The sequence below is a fragment of the Seriola dumerili genome, unplaced genomic scaffold, assembly GCF_002260705.1.
Source record: "Seriola dumerili isolate Sdu_G_001 unplaced genomic scaffold, Sdu_1.0 BDQW01000025.1, whole genome shotgun sequence".
NCBI classification, from domain to species: Eukaryota; Metazoa; Chordata; class Actinopteri; order Carangiformes; family Carangidae; genus Seriola; species Seriola dumerili.
The window spans coordinates 2865044-2885272 of NW_019174280.1; the positions used below are offsets into that span (position 1 = coordinate 2865044).

General features: G+C 37.9%; 1 protein-coding gene across 1 annotated transcript in view; it reads right to left on the reverse strand.

Moving 5' to 3' along the window:
• Positions 1–2308: 2308 nt before the first annotated feature.
• Positions 2309–20229, reverse strand: part of ift172 (intraflagellar transport 172) — a 45578-nt gene continuing 27657 nt past the window's right edge. Inside the window, exons 29-49 of the mRNA XM_022768389.1 lie at positions 18623–18739; positions 17430–17572; positions 17003–17096; positions 16535–16599; positions 15132–15312; positions 14868–14977; positions 13576–13705; positions 11644–11742; positions 11263–11372; positions 10854–10917; positions 10300–10386; positions 9870–9986; positions 9407–9517; positions 9057–9176; positions 8646–8741; positions 8035–8094; positions 7624–7722; positions 6942–7095; positions 5982–6073; positions 3769–3907; positions 2309–2947 (exon numbers count right to left, since the gene is read on the reverse strand). Coding sequence (XP_022624110.1) covers positions 3818–3907; positions 5982–6073; positions 6942–7095; positions 7624–7722; positions 8035–8094; positions 8646–8741; positions 9057–9176; positions 9407–9517; positions 9870–9986; positions 10300–10386; positions 10854–10917; positions 11263–11372; positions 11644–11742; positions 13576–13705; positions 14868–14977; positions 15132–15312; positions 16535–16599; positions 17003–17096; positions 17430–17572; positions 18623–18739 — 2139 coding nt within the window. The 3' untranslated portion in view covers positions 2309–2947; positions 3769–3817. The remainder of the gene's footprint in view (positions 2948–3768; positions 3908–5981; positions 6074–6941; positions 7096–7623; positions 7723–8034; positions 8095–8645; positions 8742–9056; positions 9177–9406; positions 9518–9869; positions 9987–10299; positions 10387–10853; positions 10918–11262; positions 11373–11643; positions 11743–13575; positions 13706–14867; positions 14978–15131; positions 15313–16534; positions 16600–17002; positions 17097–17429; positions 17573–18622; positions 18740–20229) is intronic.

Sequence of the window (20229 nt, forward strand, 5' to 3'; positions counted from 1 at the left end):
CTTCCCCAACATGGAAACAAACAAGGGAAAAACAGGAAGAGAAATAGATCCATGTCTGATATTCTAAAAGCAGCAGTAAATGTTGCTTCACACTTCTGTCACCACCATCATTGTTTGTGTTTCTGTAGCGTCTCACGTCGCCCTCCTTGGATCAGCCAGGAAATCCTCACTTATTATGTCAGATCTGCAGGACGGTCCGACACGCAGGTCTAATGTCCTCATCACAGGTCATGAATCCAAACACAGTCACACGATCACATGCATTTATGAAGGAAAATTACAAGTACAATGAAAAATATGAATAAAAGATAATGGATCAGTTGTTGGAAAGAGGAAACAGCGTCTTCTTGTTTTTTTTTTCTGCTTTGCTTCAGTAAAGATTCAAGTTTCACACTCAGAGCTTCTTAAGGAGAATAAAAGCTCCTGATCAGGAGAAGAAATGGACAGAAAAGGAAAGCGAAGGATTAAAAACAAATGAGATAAAGGGGGATATTTTTTATATTTTTTTGGAAACTTGCAAGTTGGCTTAAAATGGTCATTTTTTGGAACATGAAATAAAAGAAATTTCACTCATGGTTCTTTACCAGGACCTGGGCCAGAGGAGGGTGACCCTGTGGAATCTGACTGCCCCCTCTTAGTATTATGGATGGATTGAAACACGACAAAGACCACAAAACACTTTCAATTTGAGCTTTGTGCCCCCCTTCTTTAGGCCCCACCCCCCATGTAAGAGTTCCCAACTCCTCCTGAGATCATGTTAATCACTTTCCTCCTAATAAAACTAATGTGCAGTGGTATAATGTCAGTTTTCAGTTCTCAGTTTTAGTGTGTGTCGTCCGTGTGTGATATAAATGAATATGATGTAGGTGAGTCTGTTCCCTGTCAGGAGACGTGGAGCCTTTAGCGGAGCAGGAAATCTCCTGAGTTATCACTTACTAATGTCTTTTCCCCAAACACACAGGCTGTAATATTGATTGTGGATGAACAGTGGCTCTGCTGGGAAAGATGGTGGTGTATACTCTATATACTGTAAAAACTGTATATACTGTGCTATATACTGTATGTAACGTAGATACAGTACAGGTGCAGGGATGGCGGTGGATCACTGAGGGAATTCACAGGGTTAATCTGCAGTTATTTTGTTTTTGATATTGTTTGAATACATTTCATAAATAAAGTATTCTGATGTTTTTTTTATGTGACTCAGGTGTGAGGAACGTAACATGAAACTGACTTAAGTTATATGAAGACACACTTTTTAAAGCTCTACTGTATTATGGTACTTTTAATGTGAAATGACAATAAAGTTAATCTGAGTCTGAATCTAAAGGTTGTGATGGTTACTGCAGCTCATTGAAACTTATGTAAAATGAACCTTTTTCTTTTTAAAACATTTATTTTTAACAAAAAATTCCCATTAACCAGTGTGAAGGTCACTTTTGTAAAGCATATTTATAAGATCTGAGATCAGACAACTAAAATATGAAACAGATAATAATAATGTACATGAAGGCAATTAGAAAGACATATAACTTATAACTTAAATATAAGTAACCAGATCAATATGCTGTATAACCATGTTTATTTGCAAATTTTGCACTTCTGTATTAAGTGTTTTATTTAATATTACTATGTACTGATTATGAAGGAAAACTGGAATGATCAGGTAAGAAGGAAAATTAAGTAAATTACTGTTTAAAATGAAGAGCGGGAGCCAAGTTGTGAATTGATGATGTAAAAAATAAACATTTTCTGTATGCGTCTTTTTAAACAATGAAATAAATAATGATCAATCAATTATAAATCAATTATTTACTGTGTTTCTTTTTGTCTTTCTTCTTTTTACGATAAGGAACTGTTTTCACTGAGCATCAGGAGAATTACACTGTAACCTGTTTAAAAGATAAGAAAACACATATGAATCATATATAAATAAATAAAGAGAATCAGAGAAAACGAGTCAAATTCGTAGAAAACCATCCAGAAATAATATAATAATTTAAATAGAAATGAGTGGTTTCCATCCAGTACGGACACTGATGTAAACTGGTGTAAAAGGATGTGAATCCATGAGCGAGAGGAACTGAGTTCACTTCTTCTTATGTTAAAGTCAGAGTTTTCTGCTCTACAGCAAGCTGCCACACGTTTTTTTGCTTCGTTAATAGCTTTGATTTTGTTGGTTTTTTCTACGATGGTTTACATGTAACAAACATTAAGAAGTAAGTGACGGCATCACATGATAAAGGCATGAAAACAGAGGTTGAAAACTATCTTTTATTTGAACTTTATTTAACAAAATACATTCCATATCAAACATAGAATAAAGGCATTGCCAGAAACACCAGCATCTAAACCATGCATACACAGACACTTCAGACTGTGCACACTAAACAGTCCCTCCAACCGTCAGTACAGTACCAGTCAACTTGTTTATTTTATAGTATTATAATATATTGTGGACTAGAAAGTCTTCTGCTAAAATCTGATCTAACCTTTGGCTTTTTATTCAGCGATGCCATCCTGAGAGAAAGTCCTTCTGATGAGAGGAAGAGGAGAAAAGATTGCAGAAGAAAAGAACACAGCAGAGGAATGTGTGAACGACAACAAATCTCATGAAAAGACCAAAGTAAAAAGTATTATCTGTCCATCTAAAGCCTGATATGTCTCATTCCTCTGTGCTGTAGAGCTCCATTGTTGTCAAAAACTATCAGAAACGAATGTGTATTCATCCGCAGTTGTTGGAAATAGTCCCAACAAATGCACTTTTTTACTCCTGTTTGAGTAACGTTTGCTAAAAACTACAGTGCTCAGCAGTTTTAGAAAAACACTGAGCCTTTTCTAAAAATGAAACTACATATTTGTGACCCATTTTGAAAGTTTGACGTCTTCAGTAGGAACCAGTGGACATGGAGCACAGACACAGGCAGAGCAGGTTTTTAAGTGGAATCTGTCGACAATAACAATAATATGGAATATCAGACATCTTATTCTTTAAATAGAATTCAAGCAAAACGCACTGACTGAAGAATAAAATATATTGATATCATTAAATTACATTCATTTTACATATTTAGATTAGTTTTTAGATTATGCTGCTCGCATAGGAGCTAAAAAATGTGAAGATCAGTGTCAGTCAGTGTGTAAACTGAACCCAGTGAGACACGTTCATGTCCTTCATTCATTCATTCATGTTAATCTTTTGTTACTGTAATAGAAATATTTTGAGGTTCTTGGTCTCAAACGCTGTTTCAAAAACATTCAACCCTGAATTCTGTGAAACTTATATAATGTTTTATTTGATGTTTTCGCTGTGACGATAATCTAATGTGAAAGAATGAGGGGACATGAAAGGTAATATTTCTTTGAATTTAACGGGGTTCATTGGACTTTTAGATTGTGTAATTATGTAATTATACAGGTACTCCACCTACTGCACTCTTTAAGGAAGATTCAGATAGTTTTTAAGATTAAATTGTCTAAAATGACTATTAAGCTGAAAAAAGAGAAAATTAAAACAAAACAAAGGGATATAAGTGTTGTCCACATTTCAGGAAGTGCAGAAGAGGGCTTTAAAACAGCATTTAGACCATGATGACACGAGATTAAATTTATATAAATGAAAAGTTGAATAAATAAATAAATTGTGGGGGAAAAAAAGTTGGTTGTTTAATGGAATCCTGGCTCAGGTCCTGTCAGAACGTTTCAGCACAAAGAGCCTCAGGAGGAAGAGGAGGGGACAGAAAATGGACGGATGGATGAAGAACTTACAGTGAAGATGAAAGAGAGTAATAAAACTAGAGGGAGAAGCAGGTCTGTATTAGTGGAAGGAGAATCCAGATGTGGGCAGACCACCGCACCACTGGCTGATGAACTTCAGGACATCCTGACACTCCGGACTGTGAGTGGTCTGCAGGGGGAGAAAGACACAAACGACGAACAATCAGAAAACAGATTAAACATAACAGACACCTATTCTGATAACTGAATAGTTGTTTCTATCATCTTTCAAGCAAAAACAGAAAAGGAAAGTCAAATGTTGGCAGATTTCAGCCTCTGAAAAGAGAAGATTTTCTGCTTTTCTTTGTCATAGATCAGTGTAAACTGAATATTTGGGTTTTTTTGGGGGGTTTGGTCGAACAAAAAAAGATTTGAAGACGCCACCTTCAGCTCAGAATTTTTTTGGACAATATTTGGATGTTTCATAAATGAAAGAATTAAACGACTAATTGAGAAAATGATCAGTGGATTGACTCATAGCGAAAACAATCGTTGGTTGCAGTACAAAAACCTTTGCTGTCACTACTGCAGATGGACGCTATAAAAGGTATGTGCTTGTGTGTGTGTGTGTGTGTGTGTGTGTGTGTGTGTGCTAACGATACTGTGATTAGTGTGCTGACTCACTGATGTCGAGAGATGAGATGATGAAACTCAGTGAAATGAGTTTGGATTTGGTAAATGAGACATCAGACAACTTTTATTCCCTCCATGTTCACCCATTGTCTGTGTGTGTCATAGTTGAATTAACCTCTTGAGGGACCCCAGGGCATTGGGCCCCTATGACCCTGACTGTGCTGGGAAGTTTTATTATTCCAGCTCCATCTCCTCAAATGTGAATATTTGATTGTTTTTCCATTTTTTTATGATAATAAACTAAAATATTTTGGGTTTTTGATTGTTGGTCAGCGACTTGACCGTCAGGTAATAATGTTGTGACTCTATAAACTCATTCTGAACACTAAAACTAAAGAAGAAACTTCCCACTTACATCACAGGAACCACAAACTGATGTTTGATCTGATTATTGTGAGGAACACCTGTCTGCATTCATTTTCATATTAATGAAGGAAACACTGATTTCCAATAAATTCCTCAAATCACTTTACACTTTAAGCTAACAGATTCTAAGTGATGTAGCATGCAAACATGTAGGTGTAAAGTATCTTTGCTTATTAATGAGGTAATCGGCTTCATTAGGAGGAAACAGATTTTTCTCAACAACTACAGTAAATGTGTAAACAGATTGTTTCTGTGTTTGTTTTCTCCATGGTGGGAAATGAAGCCTCTTGTTCATTATTGTCTTACTTTTTATAAACTAAACAATCAATTGATTATTAAAGAAAATAACTATCAGATGTATTGATAATGAAAATAGTCGTTGGTTGCTGCTGTACAGTTCTTCTGTGAAGGAATAATACAACCTAAAATACAAGAAACAATCACAATACAAACTTAAATACTTCAAATCTTAAAACTAGAGTTTCCTTAAAGACACGGCTGAAGATGGAAGATACAAATTTCTAACAAATCTGCGATTAATCAAATTTTGCAGACAAAATTAAAATGGAGTAAACCTGGGGGCCCCTGGAGGTCTGGGGGGCCTTAAACTCATATGAGTTAACTGTTAAGTCAAATTTAGATCCTTTTCTCTAAGTGTTGCTTTTAACTTCTGAGTCTAGATAGTTTTCAGCCCGAGAGGGTCTGAAGGAAAAAAGAAAAACGTTTACACTGAACCTACTCAACCTGTGACGAGGGGTCGCAGGCAGATGCTGCTTCATCTGAAGGAGTCAAAAGCCAAAAAGACGAGAGGAAACATGAAACAACATAACCTCACGGTTCACTGACCAGCTACGATTGACACTCAGACTGTTCTTCAAAAACATCTTGAAATGATTCATGGTTAGAAGTTTTTGAAGTGAAAGTTGAGGTGAGGTAAACGGGAGAAGTTTTAGGATGAGCTGCTCATACATTAAAAAGAGAGTGTGTAATTCTGTTCTTGTTGTTTTTCATTTGCTCACAGGGATGACACCACATCTGAGTGCGAGTCTCTCCACAGTCAAACACAGACATGATGGTTTTTTCATATCAGCGAAATCTGTTTTTTTTTTTGTTTTTTTTTTGTCTGTGCAGGAACTGGCTGCTCTGGTGGACTGGACAATATAGACGTCATTGAAAGAACTGTGCGTCTTTCCGTCTGGTCTCACCTTCGTGGCCATGAGGAATTTGTTCCAGTCGTCCTTGTTGGCCGTTTTGCCCACAGACGAGAACTCGATCTTATTTCTCAGCACGGGGTAGCCTGGAGGCAGAAGAGCGCAGGGTGAGGGCTGCACTGTTTGTTGTTGAATGATGGAACATTTTATATCACATTCAAATGTCAAATGTCAGGGACAAATCCTTTGAGATGAACTATTTCATTTCACGGCGGTTCACACAGACACAGACCTCAACTAAAAGCAGATTTGGATTTGAGTCAAATTCAACCTTCTCTTATCATCTTTACAGAAAGATACACATGTTGAATATTGTGTGTAACAAAGTGGATCATGTTTATCAAAGCACAATCATGCATGAAGCTTTCTGAAGTACCAGCACAGGGAGAGGGAACACAGTCAACAACGTGGTTCATTTTTTTATTTTTTTAAGTTATTTTTTTGGGGCATTTTTGCATTTATTCAGATAGTGAGGTGAGTAAGAGACAGGAAAGTCAGGGAGAGAGAGAGAGAGGGGATGACATGCAGCAAAGGGCCACGGGTTGGATTCAAACCCATGGCCGCTGCGGTTGGGACTAAGCCCATGTGGTCCGTGCGCTACCAAGTGAGCCACCGAGGCGCCAACAACATGGTTGATTTGATAGAAGCTAGGTAGACCTCTGAATAACCAACGACATGTTTGCTGCTTTATGGTGTTCGTTAGTATTTTTATATTTTTTTCATCTTATTTCACAAAACAAGATTGAAATAATATTTTTCTTTATTATTAGTTAAAGGTTTTTTCCTGTTACATCAAACCAGTTCTCCCACAAAGAGCTTCTTGGTTTCCCTCTGATCAATTTTCATTTTTTTTTTAAAATTTTACCAGCTTGTGTGAGAGCCTCAACTGTCAAGTGTGTGTGTGTGTTTGCGTGAGTGTGTGTGTGCGTGTGCGTGTGCGTGTGCGTGTATTACCAGTGAGGACACAGGGCAGCGAGCGCAGGCCGGTGTTTGTAGCCACCAGCGAGGCTTCATACGAGTTCCTCTCATCTCGGGGCAGAACCTGCTCTAACCGATGGTCCATGGAGACCATCAGCACCCAGTCACGGATCTGCTCCCGCTGGGCATCCTGTAACACACACACACAGACACACACACATTATAATACAATAAATGTAAACCTGTAGTTTTTAAAAACTACTTAAAAAAATATTCTAATTCTTCCTGGAACTTACGAACCAGCACAAACCACTATGTTTGCATATGTTAGTATAGTTCTGATTGAACACAGCTAATGAAAGCTCTTAAAATCACAGTTTATAAAATGATTCTCAATAAAATGGTGAAAATAAAAATATAGACTTTATAAGTATAGAAATATATAATCTATTTTCATTTTTTCAACTTTTAAAGAGCTGCAGATTCTCATGTCCACAGTCATGGCTGCATGTGGCTGCAGTGACTTCATGTTGCTGCTTTTCTTATTTTTTTGATGAATGTGACATTAACTGGACCAGATCTGATTCATGTCACAACACCAACATCGGCTTCATCTACCAGTGTGACCACAGTGTTTCCTGTGGGATGTTCAGATGTGTGTGTGTGTGTGTGTGTGTGTGTGTGTGTGTGTGTGTGGTGAGTGGAGGTGGCGTCTCACGGTGACACAGAGTTTGGTGGGAACAGGAACTTCGAAGGGGATGTCAGTGTCGATGAAGTCAGAGTGGTCCAGAGCGTCCAGGGTCCCCTCGTCAATCGCCTGGAGACAGGAATCAACCAATCAGAGATGAAAACAGATGTCTTTCTTCAGATCACACAATCATGACATCATGAAGTGACAAGAATCATGATGGAAACTGTAATATATTTATAACTTGTTCATAGTCAAACAATCCAATGATGTTGGTGAAGATTTCAGATCTCCATATATACTGGATGTCTTTTATTCATGAGACATATTACAGGGCAACTAATCTACTTTTCTAACGTTTAGTAGATTTTAAATATTGAATAAATATGAAGCATTTCGATTTTTTCACATCTAGTGCACCAGATGATCCGTGATACTCACGTCACACAGATCCAGGAAGTGGTTGAGGAAGATGAAAGCCATGTTCTCCCAGCCAACAGCCTGCCAACGTAAGAAAATAAATAAATATAAAATAATAATAATGATCATCGCAATCTGGTTCAAAACTTCATGTATCTCGTCTTGCACGTACTTATGAAAGCTTTCAGAGGCAAATCATTGAATTATGAGGAGGAGGTCATGTGATGCAGGACTTGTATCTGCATCTATATATTGTATCTATATCTATCTTATATCTATGAAATGTGAAACTATAGGTTTTTGTGTAGATTTGAAATTCCTGGAATATCATGACTTTTTTAAATGTTTTTCAAACAAGGAACATGAGGGAATTTTATTATTTATTAATATCAAGGATTTTTTACCATCTAGGAGAAAAGAAGAATAAAAAAAAAAACCTGTACTGTCAATTTTTTTCACAAATGCAATGCTGCTTTTCACCTTGGTACCTTCTCTACAGTGGAGAACACATGAGAGAAACCAGGCAGGAAGAACATTTGAACTTGCACCTAAAACTAAAACTGAATAAGAGTAAATGCATAGACACTCAAAGTGTAGGAACTGCTCTCCTCCTCTGTGACGGGTGGACCCACCCTGCAGCTGAGACCAGCCTCGTAGAAAGCCTTGTCTGCAGGAACGAGCTCAGTGTGACGTAGCAGAGACACTGACAGCTTGGCTGCTACGCTGATCTGAAAACACACAGCAAAAATAAGGATTTAATTAATAAGAAAAACAAGAAAACAGTTGGTAGAGAGTTGAGCTCTGATATTAAAACGTTTGTGGAGAGATGCATCACAACAAATGTTTGAAAAGAAAGAAACTGTTCAAGAAGGGAAACAATTTGTTATCGTGGAAACGTTCACTTTGAAGATGAAATTTAATCATGCACATGTGAATTTAGCACTTTATTTGTTTGTTAAAAGTGAACCGAAATATTCTCAGTCTCAACAGGTGAGTTGCAGGTTTTCTGTAATTCCCTCTGAGTGTCTCTGTGTTATCTGTACCAGCTGCTCGACTCCTTTAGCGCCGGCTCGCGTGGCGTAGTAATGAGCGATCAGCAGCATCTGCTCAAAGTCCTCATGAGCTGGAGAATTGGCCTCGGCTGACTCGGACAAGTTCTCACACTGAAATCACATCAAACAGGCAAAAACAAAAACTGAATTACAGGTTGGACTCTAGTTGTGGAACATTTACTGTATATTCCTGACAGGAAGAGTCTGAATTTTAAGGAATTTCCCAAATCGGAAAATTTAAAGGAATGAATCCGGTTTGTTTTACATGAAAATGTTAATTAATTTCCGGATTAGACAGAGTCTTGACGTAATAAAGTTTTCTGGATTTTGCTGTGATTTACCAGCTGAAACAGGAAATTGCGGAGGTCGGCCCACATGCGGTAAGACTCTGGTCCATCAGTGTCAGGGAGGTTAATCAGATCCAGGAACAGGCGCTTGTAAATGTTAAAGTTCTACAAGTAAAAAAGGTGAAAAACAATTATCAGTTACACCTTCACAGGAGAAGTCTGAGGTGTCATGGTGTGGTTGTAGCTTTAACAATATGAACATGTAGAGTTGCAGGTTGAGAACAATCAGCTCAACTAACCTACACAAACTTTTGGTTTATGACTTTAAGTGTGATGTTAATATTTGGTGAAAAACTATGTGTATGTTTATTTTTGTGCATCTGCTTTCAGTAAAATGAACACAACGGGCATTAATTTGACCATTCAACAAGGTCTGACTTTGACATTTCATATTATTTCAACTTGAATTACTATAAGTTACATTTAGGAAGGAGTAGAGAGTTAGAGGTGTCTGCACCTGAGCGTTAGGCGGAGCTCCGTGCTGTATGTAGAGCTGCAGAGCCTTCGGGGCGTCCTCCTCTTTGATGAGGTGCGTGGCGTACAGAGCGATATACTTATGGAGGATCTTAAAGTTCTGACACAACACAACACAGAGATGATGAGGAACACTTACAGAACCACGGTCAACACCTAATACTGACATGTTTTAATCACCACAACCCTTGACTGCAGGATATTCACACTGGAGCTCCAAAAAACAATAACAAGGACAATTAAGAGTGAAAGAAACATTCTTTCCCTGATTTAAGTCTTGGAACTACACAACACAATCGACAGATTTTAATGGTGTCGACATTTTGATCGCAGCAGCTGATGGAGGAGTGACTGTCTGTGATCTATACGCCACATGAAGTCACACTGACCCTCAGGTTCACTTGGTCTCGTACCTGTTTTGATGCTGTTTCCAGACACTTCTCCCACTGGCCTCTTTCTGCGTACATGTCCAAAGCTGCCATGACATCCACACCCACCAGCTGAACACATGCACATACACACAGTTTCAGTTTTATAGAAAATAGCATGAAAAACTGGTTTTCATTCAAAGTGTTTAAACTGAATTTAGTTTGTTCATTCTCAATGAGCAACATTTACAAAGTAAAACTTCAATTTAGCAATTTTCTCATATGGGCTGCTACAAACGGGAGGAAATTTGAACTTTATTATTTATTTCTGAGGACTTCAGAAATCCTGTAAGGTGACATAACTGAACTGTTGTGCTGTCAACACAACTGTGCTGTGATCCACTTCTATGAAACAATACTAAAAGTACGAAATGGATAAAGACATGAAGACTTAAACTTACAAAATGTTTATTTTCTGTGACTTTTTTCTTTGACCACATGACTGATTTGACTCATCAAACTTACAGTATTAGACTCATAATGTGGCAGTATCTTCTGAAGAAACCACTACAGGAGATCTGGTATGTAGACATACTTACAGAATCTACTTTGCCTTGATTCTTCAGATGCTCTTTGTACTTCTGATCCACATAGTCCTCGTACCTGCCCAGGATCAGAGGCATGAGACAGAGTGAAATGGTTTAACAGATAACCACTGATTCTGGTAACAATTCCTTGTATTTCTATGAGGTTAAATTTATGTTTAAGTAAGACAGTATCACATTGAAAATACCCAGCATGCCCCTTTTCTTCTAGCGTATTTGCTTATGCAGAAAAGTGAAAAGTCACTGAGGGGTTTTAAAACAAACAAATGACACAGAGGCTTTTGAAACTCACTAAATGAACTTTTAAAATGATATATTTAGTGTCTCCGGTTTACTTTGACTTTGGAGTAGGTAAGTGCAGGTGTTTGTGCATGTATAGTGTGTGTGTGAACGTGTTTCTAACCTGGGCTCCAGCTCCTTGGCGACTCTCTTGGCTTTGTTCCATTCCTCACCCTCAATGAAGACATCGATCGCATCTTTGATCAGGTCCATGTTTAAGTAAAGCTCGGCAGCCTGGAACACGTGAACACAAACACAGCAGGAGGAAAATACGAGGTATATTAAAAACCTTTATCACAAAATTCTGAATCTGGTTCATACAAGTACATTTACAGCTCTTTGTTTAAAGTATAGAGTGTTCATACATTTAGTTCTTTTTTTGTGAGCAGGTTAAATGAAGACAATTTTTGTTTTTGTACTAAGGTGTGTGTGTGTGTGTGTGTGTGTGTGTGTGTGTGTGTGTGTGTGTGTGTGTGTGTGTGTGTGTGTGTGTGTTTTCACCCACAGCGTTGTACTTCCTCAGGTGTGTGAGTCGTGGTCCAACCACCTGGACCACCTCAACTGCTCGGTCTCCACTCAGGAACTTGATGGACAACTCTGCTGCCTGGAAACACAAACACAAACAAACACACACGTTTACTAGAACCTTTGTAACAGTTTTCTAAATGACAAAAGGTTTTCATTGTAATGTATTTTAATAAAGGTTAAAGGTGGCAACTGACAATTATTTCCATCATTAATTCACCATTAAATTATTTGTTTAGGTTAATCTGATAATAGTTTGGTCTGTAATACCATCAAGAAATAAACAGGTTTGAAACCAGATGGTGATGTCGTCAAATGTCTTGATCAAATGTCTAAAACCCAAATATTTTAAATGAAAAAATCTAAATTAATATAAAACAGAGAAAAACAACAAACACTCAGATCTGAGGAGCCAAAAAATGTTTATGTTTTATTTGATTATTTGATTATCAGAAAAAGTTGCAGATCATTTTCCTGTTGATCAACTAAGCATCAGCTGTAATTTGCATGATGCTGATACGCATCTTTGAAATTTAAATCAAAATAAAATCAGCTGTTAGCTTTGATTAGTCAGTACATTTAATGAGAGGATTTGGAGCCTATGACTGTTGCACAGCTGCTGTAGCATCCAGGTGTTTCAATGACTGTGTGTGACTGTTTCTTTGAGAACAAGTAATTGGAATAGAATCTAATGTGCAAATCTAATGAGCCACTCCAGGAAGAAACCTATTGATTTATTTGACCTTGTGACCTTTAGTCGCACACCACCAGGAGACCAAACGTTCACATTCCCAGAGGGGGAGAAAAAAAAAAACTATTGATCTGTGAGACCCTTTGACCTTTTGCTTTAGCAACACCATCAGACCGACCATTCAAATGACAGATGATCTGATCTCCATCGCTCTCAGGTCAATAACACACAATATTTGCTGTGCAACGTTATGCTCCCAGCAGAAGAAAATCTATTGATACTGGTGACACAATGACCTTTCTCCTTCCTCCAGCATCAGGGGAAATCCTGGCTGCTATCTGTTCTGTCATCCACCCACTGCAGTGCTGAGTGTGAGGAGCAGCTTATTGGTGAAATTTGATTGTTTTCATGTTTCTATTGTGTGTTGTGGGTTCATTGTTTGGTTTTAGTTGCTACTCATTGTAAGTTTTTGTTGTCATCTTCTTGTAACCACACAAGAGAAATGAAGAGATTTCAGACCACATTAACACACTAAGAAGCTGACTGTGAGCATTAGAAAGATTTTAGTACAGCAGCTCTGCGGTGAATGATATTATTAGCTGAGCTCGTTTTGGGTGATAACCAAGCAGCTGAAAACTGAAGTACCAAAAACTACAGTTCCTCGAATGACCACTTGAGGCTGCTTCCAAAAGCGAGTCAACCCCCACAGTCAAAGTGAAACTGTTTTTACTGGCGACCCATCATCACTGATTTAACATTTGAAAACGTGTTAAAATCACATGTGAAATGTGTGGAACACATGTGCTGGCACATTGGAAACGTGGTTTTGGAACATTTTCGTGGTGTAATGTGTGAGGCCATGTAAAGTCCCATGTGAAACCCATGTACACAGTTTGTTGTTGTTTGTTTGCATGTTTGTCAGTTCTCACATTACTGCGCTTGTTGAAAACTTCGAAAATCTGAAGTATTTGTGACATGTCGCAACATGTGGTAACATGTTTTCCACGTGCTCTACATGGTACCACATGTTGAAGTGGTACCATGTGACAAATGTGATCAAATGTAGGAAACACGTGTCCACATGTGGAATGACCACATGGGACATGTGAACATGGGAAATTCATGTGGTTTTTCTGTAAGGGCAAAATAGTTACTGATTGATTCTCAGTCCTGTATGGCGCTGAGGGGAACTGTTGTAAACATATTAGACAGTCTTTTTACCTTCATCCAGCACTTCTCCATCAGCGCCGTGTTGGAGTCGTCCTTCACCTTCAGGTAACACTCCACGGCCCGGGAGTGTTCACCCGACTGCTCCCACTCCCTGGCCTGTTCCAGCAGACCCTCCACACCCCTGCAACAACCAGCAAACACACACCATCACACAAGGAGACACAGACAAATTCATTTCATGAAGTTCATTAAAAGTAGCACACTGTGAAAAACAAAGCACTATTAAACTAATTATAAATCCTGAATGAAAGACTCTTTATATCTGAGCCAATTGGCAACAAAGCAGTCATCTTGCTTTGATTTAAAATCTATAATAATAAGAATAATTTAATTCTTCCAACTTGCAAAAAATAGAGAAAAACCCAAGAAAAAAAAGATGAGACGTAATAACACAATGCACTGCACTGTTATTTATGCTGTAAACATACAGAGACAAAGCGTTTGCTTCATATTTATTTGTCATTTTTTTCCACTTTTTCCATAACTGTCTTTGAAAAGGGGTTAACACTTATTTTCACTCCAGCTGGGTTGTAATAAATGCGGGAAACACACATTCAAATTCATAACTCTCTCTGTCTGGATTACACCTCAGATTTCAAGATTTTTCCCTGCATCATGACTCACAGGAACTACTGTATGTCCACAGTTTGTTCTTTTTAATCACTCTGGATATTTATTTCTCCACCTTGTTCTTGTCCTTGATTTCTGTCTTTGTCATTAACTCAGATTTCAGTGAGATTAAAGTTTCGTGCATCCTCAAGTTGACCAAGAAATTATCTATTAACCATCTAAACTTTGATCATGAGTACAGGAAATATAAGGCCTTGCACCTCTCACTTTCAGCCTCCTTATCGTTGGTTTCCATTGGTAACTTTTGATGTTTTCTCCCACAGGTCATTAAAGAGGGAGAAGCGATGGGTGGAGGAGAGGAGCTGCATGCTGCTGGTTTATTGCTAACGAGCTATTCCTTGTTGGGAGTTTCAGTTTGGGATAACACATGAGCTGTGTTTAATAAAGCATCAAACTGACTCTCTGTGCATAGATGATACTGGTGGAGAGAGTCTGTGAAATGTTCACAGTGGTTTTTATGGTTTGCCTCTGGTTTTTCAGAAGGTTTGTTAATAACATAACAACATAAAACTCACTTAAAATAATGTCCCACAAGTACCAAACATCTGATTTATAATTATGAATTTTACAGCATTCTGGACTCAAATAAAATAAATGACTGTTATAAGAAACGAGACCCACAGAGTTCTTTGATTCTTTTATCTTAATCTCACCGGATTCCCTTCTTGGAGGTCTCCTTCTCGTACTCCTCTTGGAGCATGGAGAGCTTGTTGGGGAGATACTCCTTACAGATACGCATGGCATCACTCCACATGTCTGCATCCTAAGAAACACAAATATGCAACACATACAGAATAAATAAAAGAAGGTGGATCATCCATGTCTATGATCTGAATATAAAACGAGAGAGGCTCAGAACATTTCGAAACTCTTCTCGTGTTGTTTTCTCTAAAGCCAGTTTGGCTCTTTCTAGTCACCTTGTAATATTTAACAGCCAGTTCGGGTCTCTGGGCTCGGAGCAGGAAGGCTTCAGCCTTCTGGAAATCTTTCTGTTCAAAGCAGAACTTGGCTTGGCCGACCAGAACCTCAGACACACTCTCTGGATCGTGGCCCTCAGCCACCCGCTGCGCGTTGGCCCAGTCCTTGTTGTGGACATACCTGGAAGTTTACACACACACACACACACAAGCCTAAAAAAACGAAACCTAAAAATTTCCTTTTTTTAGGATTAGTTCAAACCCTATGTCAACTCCAGGGAAAGTGACATGAACTCTCTTTAAAACTTTGTGTTAAAAACTAGTTGATGACCAGCAGCTGACTGAAATGAACTGAAGACAGAGGCTATCTTTAAATCAGTTTAAAAACATAAGCTATCCTTTGAGAAATGGTCACCATAATATTAAAACTGATTTTTTTGGCCAGGTGGAGGAAACAAGTTGTAAACACAAGTTATGATAGCTGCTGCTTTTAATTCTTGACTTTGCTGCTTTGATCCTTGGTTTTTACCTTCTGTCTTTTGTCTGTTTCATTGGTTGTTGATTGTTTATAATTCTCCCTGTTAGAGACACTTTGTCTCTTTTCGTGGTGTCTTTTATTGCTTTGTTCTGTTTTTATGTATGTGCAGCGCTTTGCAACTCTGTTTAGAAAAGTGATATGTAAATAAAGTTATTATTACATCATCACTTTTTAAAAAAGTTATTCTTTTGGGCGTTTTTGCATTCTGACAGGACAGTGAGAGACAGAGAGGAGGGTCAGGGAGAGAGAGGGAGCAAAGGGCCTTGAGTCGGACTCAAACCCATAGCCACTGCGGTTAGGACTGAGCCTATGTGATACACGCTCTAGGTGAGCCACCGAGGCGCCTATGCCTGACATGTTAGAAAACAATTGCTTTTCAACACATCCAGCAGTTACACAGCAACATCATCCTATATTTTGAGTTGTGTTTGTGTCTAATACTCACTCTCTTTTAGCTATTTAGCTGCTAAATGCTTCACTGTGTTAACCAGCTAATCTCAAACAGCAGAAAAAAGGTTTTGGTTTTAAACTAAACAATGAACTAAAATTCAATATACAGCTCCATATTATATTATTATCATAAATCATCTGATGATTTCTGTAGCTTATAAAAATGTTGACTATAGCAGCTTTTAGTGTGTGGGATTCGTAGTAACTGGGTAGAACTATGCATAAAGCAGAGGTATGTACCTTTAAGGTCACTTAAAGACTGTTGAGTTGAATTCCCTGACGTTACAAGTGAATGAACCTCTAACAACAGTCAGTATCAGGCTGATGCATCTGTATATACTGTACATCTACTGTACCTCTAATTATAACATCTGATCAGCTGATAGAAACACAGTGCATCATCTTCAGTACTCACATGAACACAGCTTCTTTGGGTTTTCCTGCTTTGATGAACTCAACTTCAGCCTCAGGAAACTTTCCCTGGAAGATGAAATCATGGCAGAGTTTGGGATTAGCACTAAAACTCCAAACCTCACATGCAGGGGTTTGACAATTCTCAGTTTGAGCATGAGCAGAAATTAAACGCAGAGAGACTTCTGATTATTGAGAGGTAAATGTGTTGGACTGAAATCTGTTCAAATGTAGTGTACGGACTCTGTTAGGAGCCCGATGTGTGTCAACTTAAGGAAAATTCTGGTTTTTATGAGTTTGGCTCTATTCTGAAGTTCTGTCCATCATTTCATAACCAAGAGGAAAGATGGACAAAGATAAGACTGAGGGTGTATAAGTGTTTCTGTAGCAGGTATTTTTGAGATGATGTGGTCTGTGGAGGTGAAATAAAGCAGACAGGTCACTGTATGTAGCAGGATGGTGGTGGATTTACCTCATCTTCCAGGTATATGGCGTGTTTAAGGTGGATTTCAGGAATCTTCTCCTTACATGAAAGACGGGCCAAATCAAAGGCAAAGTCAAATGAGCTGGAGACAAGAGGAAGACATCGAAATCAAATCAAGACAGGTTTGACTTTACAGTGATGTCCTGTATGATTTATATACATTTACTATAGATGGATTGACGGCCTATAAACATGACTTGGTAACTAACTCATATTAAAGCAAGCAGCAAATACACTGCTGTAATTTTCCTCTTGATATATTTCGCCCAATATTTTCAGTTTTTTTTTTTTTTTTTTTTTTTTTTTTTTTTAATGGGACTCAGTGACTCAAACAGAAATAAAATGTTCTCAAGATGGAATTAAATGAAAATGAATCACAGTGAATGTTGGGTCTGTGTGTTGTAATGCAGCTCACAAGTTGTTTGAAGCAGACTCAATGGCGTATTCCATGAGGCCAAACTTGTTGAGCAGCTTGACGGCCGCCTCTCCTCCCAGGCTCCTGGCCCACAGGTAGGCCACCTGCTTCTGGGCTCCAGCACCGCCGTGACTCTTTGCCACCTGTCTCACACACACACACAGATATATATATATGTATATATATATACAGTATATACATGTATTGCAATAGGAGTCATTCAGTGGTGTGGCTCCCTGGCACCTTTACCACAGATAATCAAGGGAAAAACAACTGATTAAAACTTTAAGTCTCCTTGTAGTAGTATATGAAGTATATGAACATTTAACAGATGAGTTATAACACACTATAATGTAGCTGTGAACAGTTATAATATAAGTTATAATATTCTAAGTGTTTATTACAGTATTTGTCAACAATCGTCACACATTTTATATGATTACCGTGTTTTATTTGTTTATACACAGCTTCCACTAATTAGTGTGAGCAGGATGAGTTAAAGTTGCTAACGAATACATTAATTAACATTTATACCTGCTTATAGCTACATTACACTGTGATATAAATGCTATTATTATGCTACTATAAGTGCTAGAAATGGAGAGTAAACAATATTATACACAGGATAAAACTATAAAATATTCATATATATATATATTTATATTTGGCTTGTTTTTTTTCAAACTCTAATTAAGCCATCATGTGTTTATGTTATTACAGCACATTTCACATTATTTTGGTGGGATAAGCTTTTGTTTTTAGTTGATGCTATGGGAGGCAACTGATATAAATCAAAAGACCATATTTAACATCTTATAAGTCACTTTCATGTAACTGTGTCTCTAACCTCACTTTAATTTATGTATCATGTTTGATTTATTTGTAATATAAAGTTTGGAACATCTCCACCACCTGAGCTACAGTGTTACATAACTGACAGTGTTACATAACTGACACATCAATGATGTTATTTACTTTTTACCACCAACAAGTCCAAGGTAGATGAACAGTGACTGTCAGGGATGAACTGTGACGAGTGAAAAAATCTGCTGTGTGTGTTGAAGTTTAAGGCTTTAAAATAAACAGTGACAGTTCAGACATTTGGTATAAAAAAAGTCTACTTACTGTATCTGTGTGTTTGAAATGGGATTAACAGCTAGAAAACCAATCAAATAAAATGTGAGTGTATGTACCCTGTATGCATCCTCCCACATGTCATTGACTCTGTACATGTGGACAGCAGCTTTCCACTCTTCAGCCTCCATGAAGTGGTACTCGGCCTCTGAGAACCTGGACTCAGCCTCCAACTCCTGCAATTATACCATACATATCAACCTAATATCCAATACACATAAAGTACTTGAAGTACCATTTAGGGAATATGGTAACAAAGCTTTATCAACACTCTGAGATACAGCAAAAAAAGAAAATTGTTGACAAAGAAAAGGCAGTTAATGATGAAACTCTATTGAATTTCTTATGAATCATCTTTGCTGCAGCTGTCTGAAGCCTGAAAGCGACCAGAGCTGGACACAACTAAAAGGTTGTAAAATTAGCCATGTATGTCATCTAATTTAGTTTGCATCAAAGAAATTCATTTTACCTCATTGGCTTCAAAACTTCAGCATTCAGAGCAAAATTCTTAATTTTGGGACATTTCTAATTATGTGTAGTGTAAAGCACTGCTGGGCAGTTCTCACAAGATAATTGGACAACCACAAAACTGTGAACACACTCATTTGTCTACTGTTACATAAGAAACTTGGATGAAGTTATACTGGTGCCAGAACTGGAGCACTATCTGAGCTCATGACAGCTTTTCAGATGAGAGACCTCATTCACTGCTGCCTGAATGTTGCTGATGAAGATGATGACGCCGTGACAACAGCCCCTCCGCTGCTTTCTAACTGATCTCAGATGAGCTACAAGAATGTGAAGATGCTGGGATCTGTTCTTTGTTTCATCTACAAGTAATTAAACAGGCAAACTAAGTACATGTAAGTTAAACATTCAAATGACCACCACAATGAAACTTCCATTTATGAACACTGCTTTTGCATTTTTGGTTTTCCTATTAATTCTTAAGCCTTGTTCTAGACCTTCAAGCCTTGTTCTCTAAATCACTGTCACGAAAACACTGTCAGGGAAAACACAAAGAGAAAATTGCACACTAAAAACACAACTTTTGTGTTTGATTTTTCCAACTCAAAAGTTTATCTCCCATCACTTACACTGAAAGCATGTTGAGAAGAGATCTCTTCAAAGGGATATATGGATCTCTTAAAAGGGCTATATGAACGTTTTCTCTGCCACTGAACACGGGAGTAGCTGCTGGTGATGGTCTCTCGCCAAGAGCTTCAGCCATTGTGTTAAAATACATTATCTGAGTAGCGCTACTTCTTCAGGCCAGACTGGACACTATAATGACTTGGTATCAGTCTGTCAGGACAGTCTGGCCAGGCTGGAGCTAGCTGATTAGCATGCTAACTTCAGTAGAAGAAAAGAAGTGACAGAAATAGAAGCAAAAAAGAGGGTTGCTTTCCACCTCTGGAGACAGATCTTGGTGAGAAAAGGAATGAAGTTTGATGCTGAACTCACAACGTTTCTTCTATGAACATATGGGCACCAGACTATTGTTTCAAGACAGAATAGAAAAATTATGAACCTATTAAAATAAACTGTTTCTGTTAACCACAATGCAGCTTTCAATTGACAATGATTAGGGCGGGACTGATTCATCCTTGGTAACTGATGGGTTAGAGAAAATAAACAAAATAATAAAATTAATAATAATGATGAT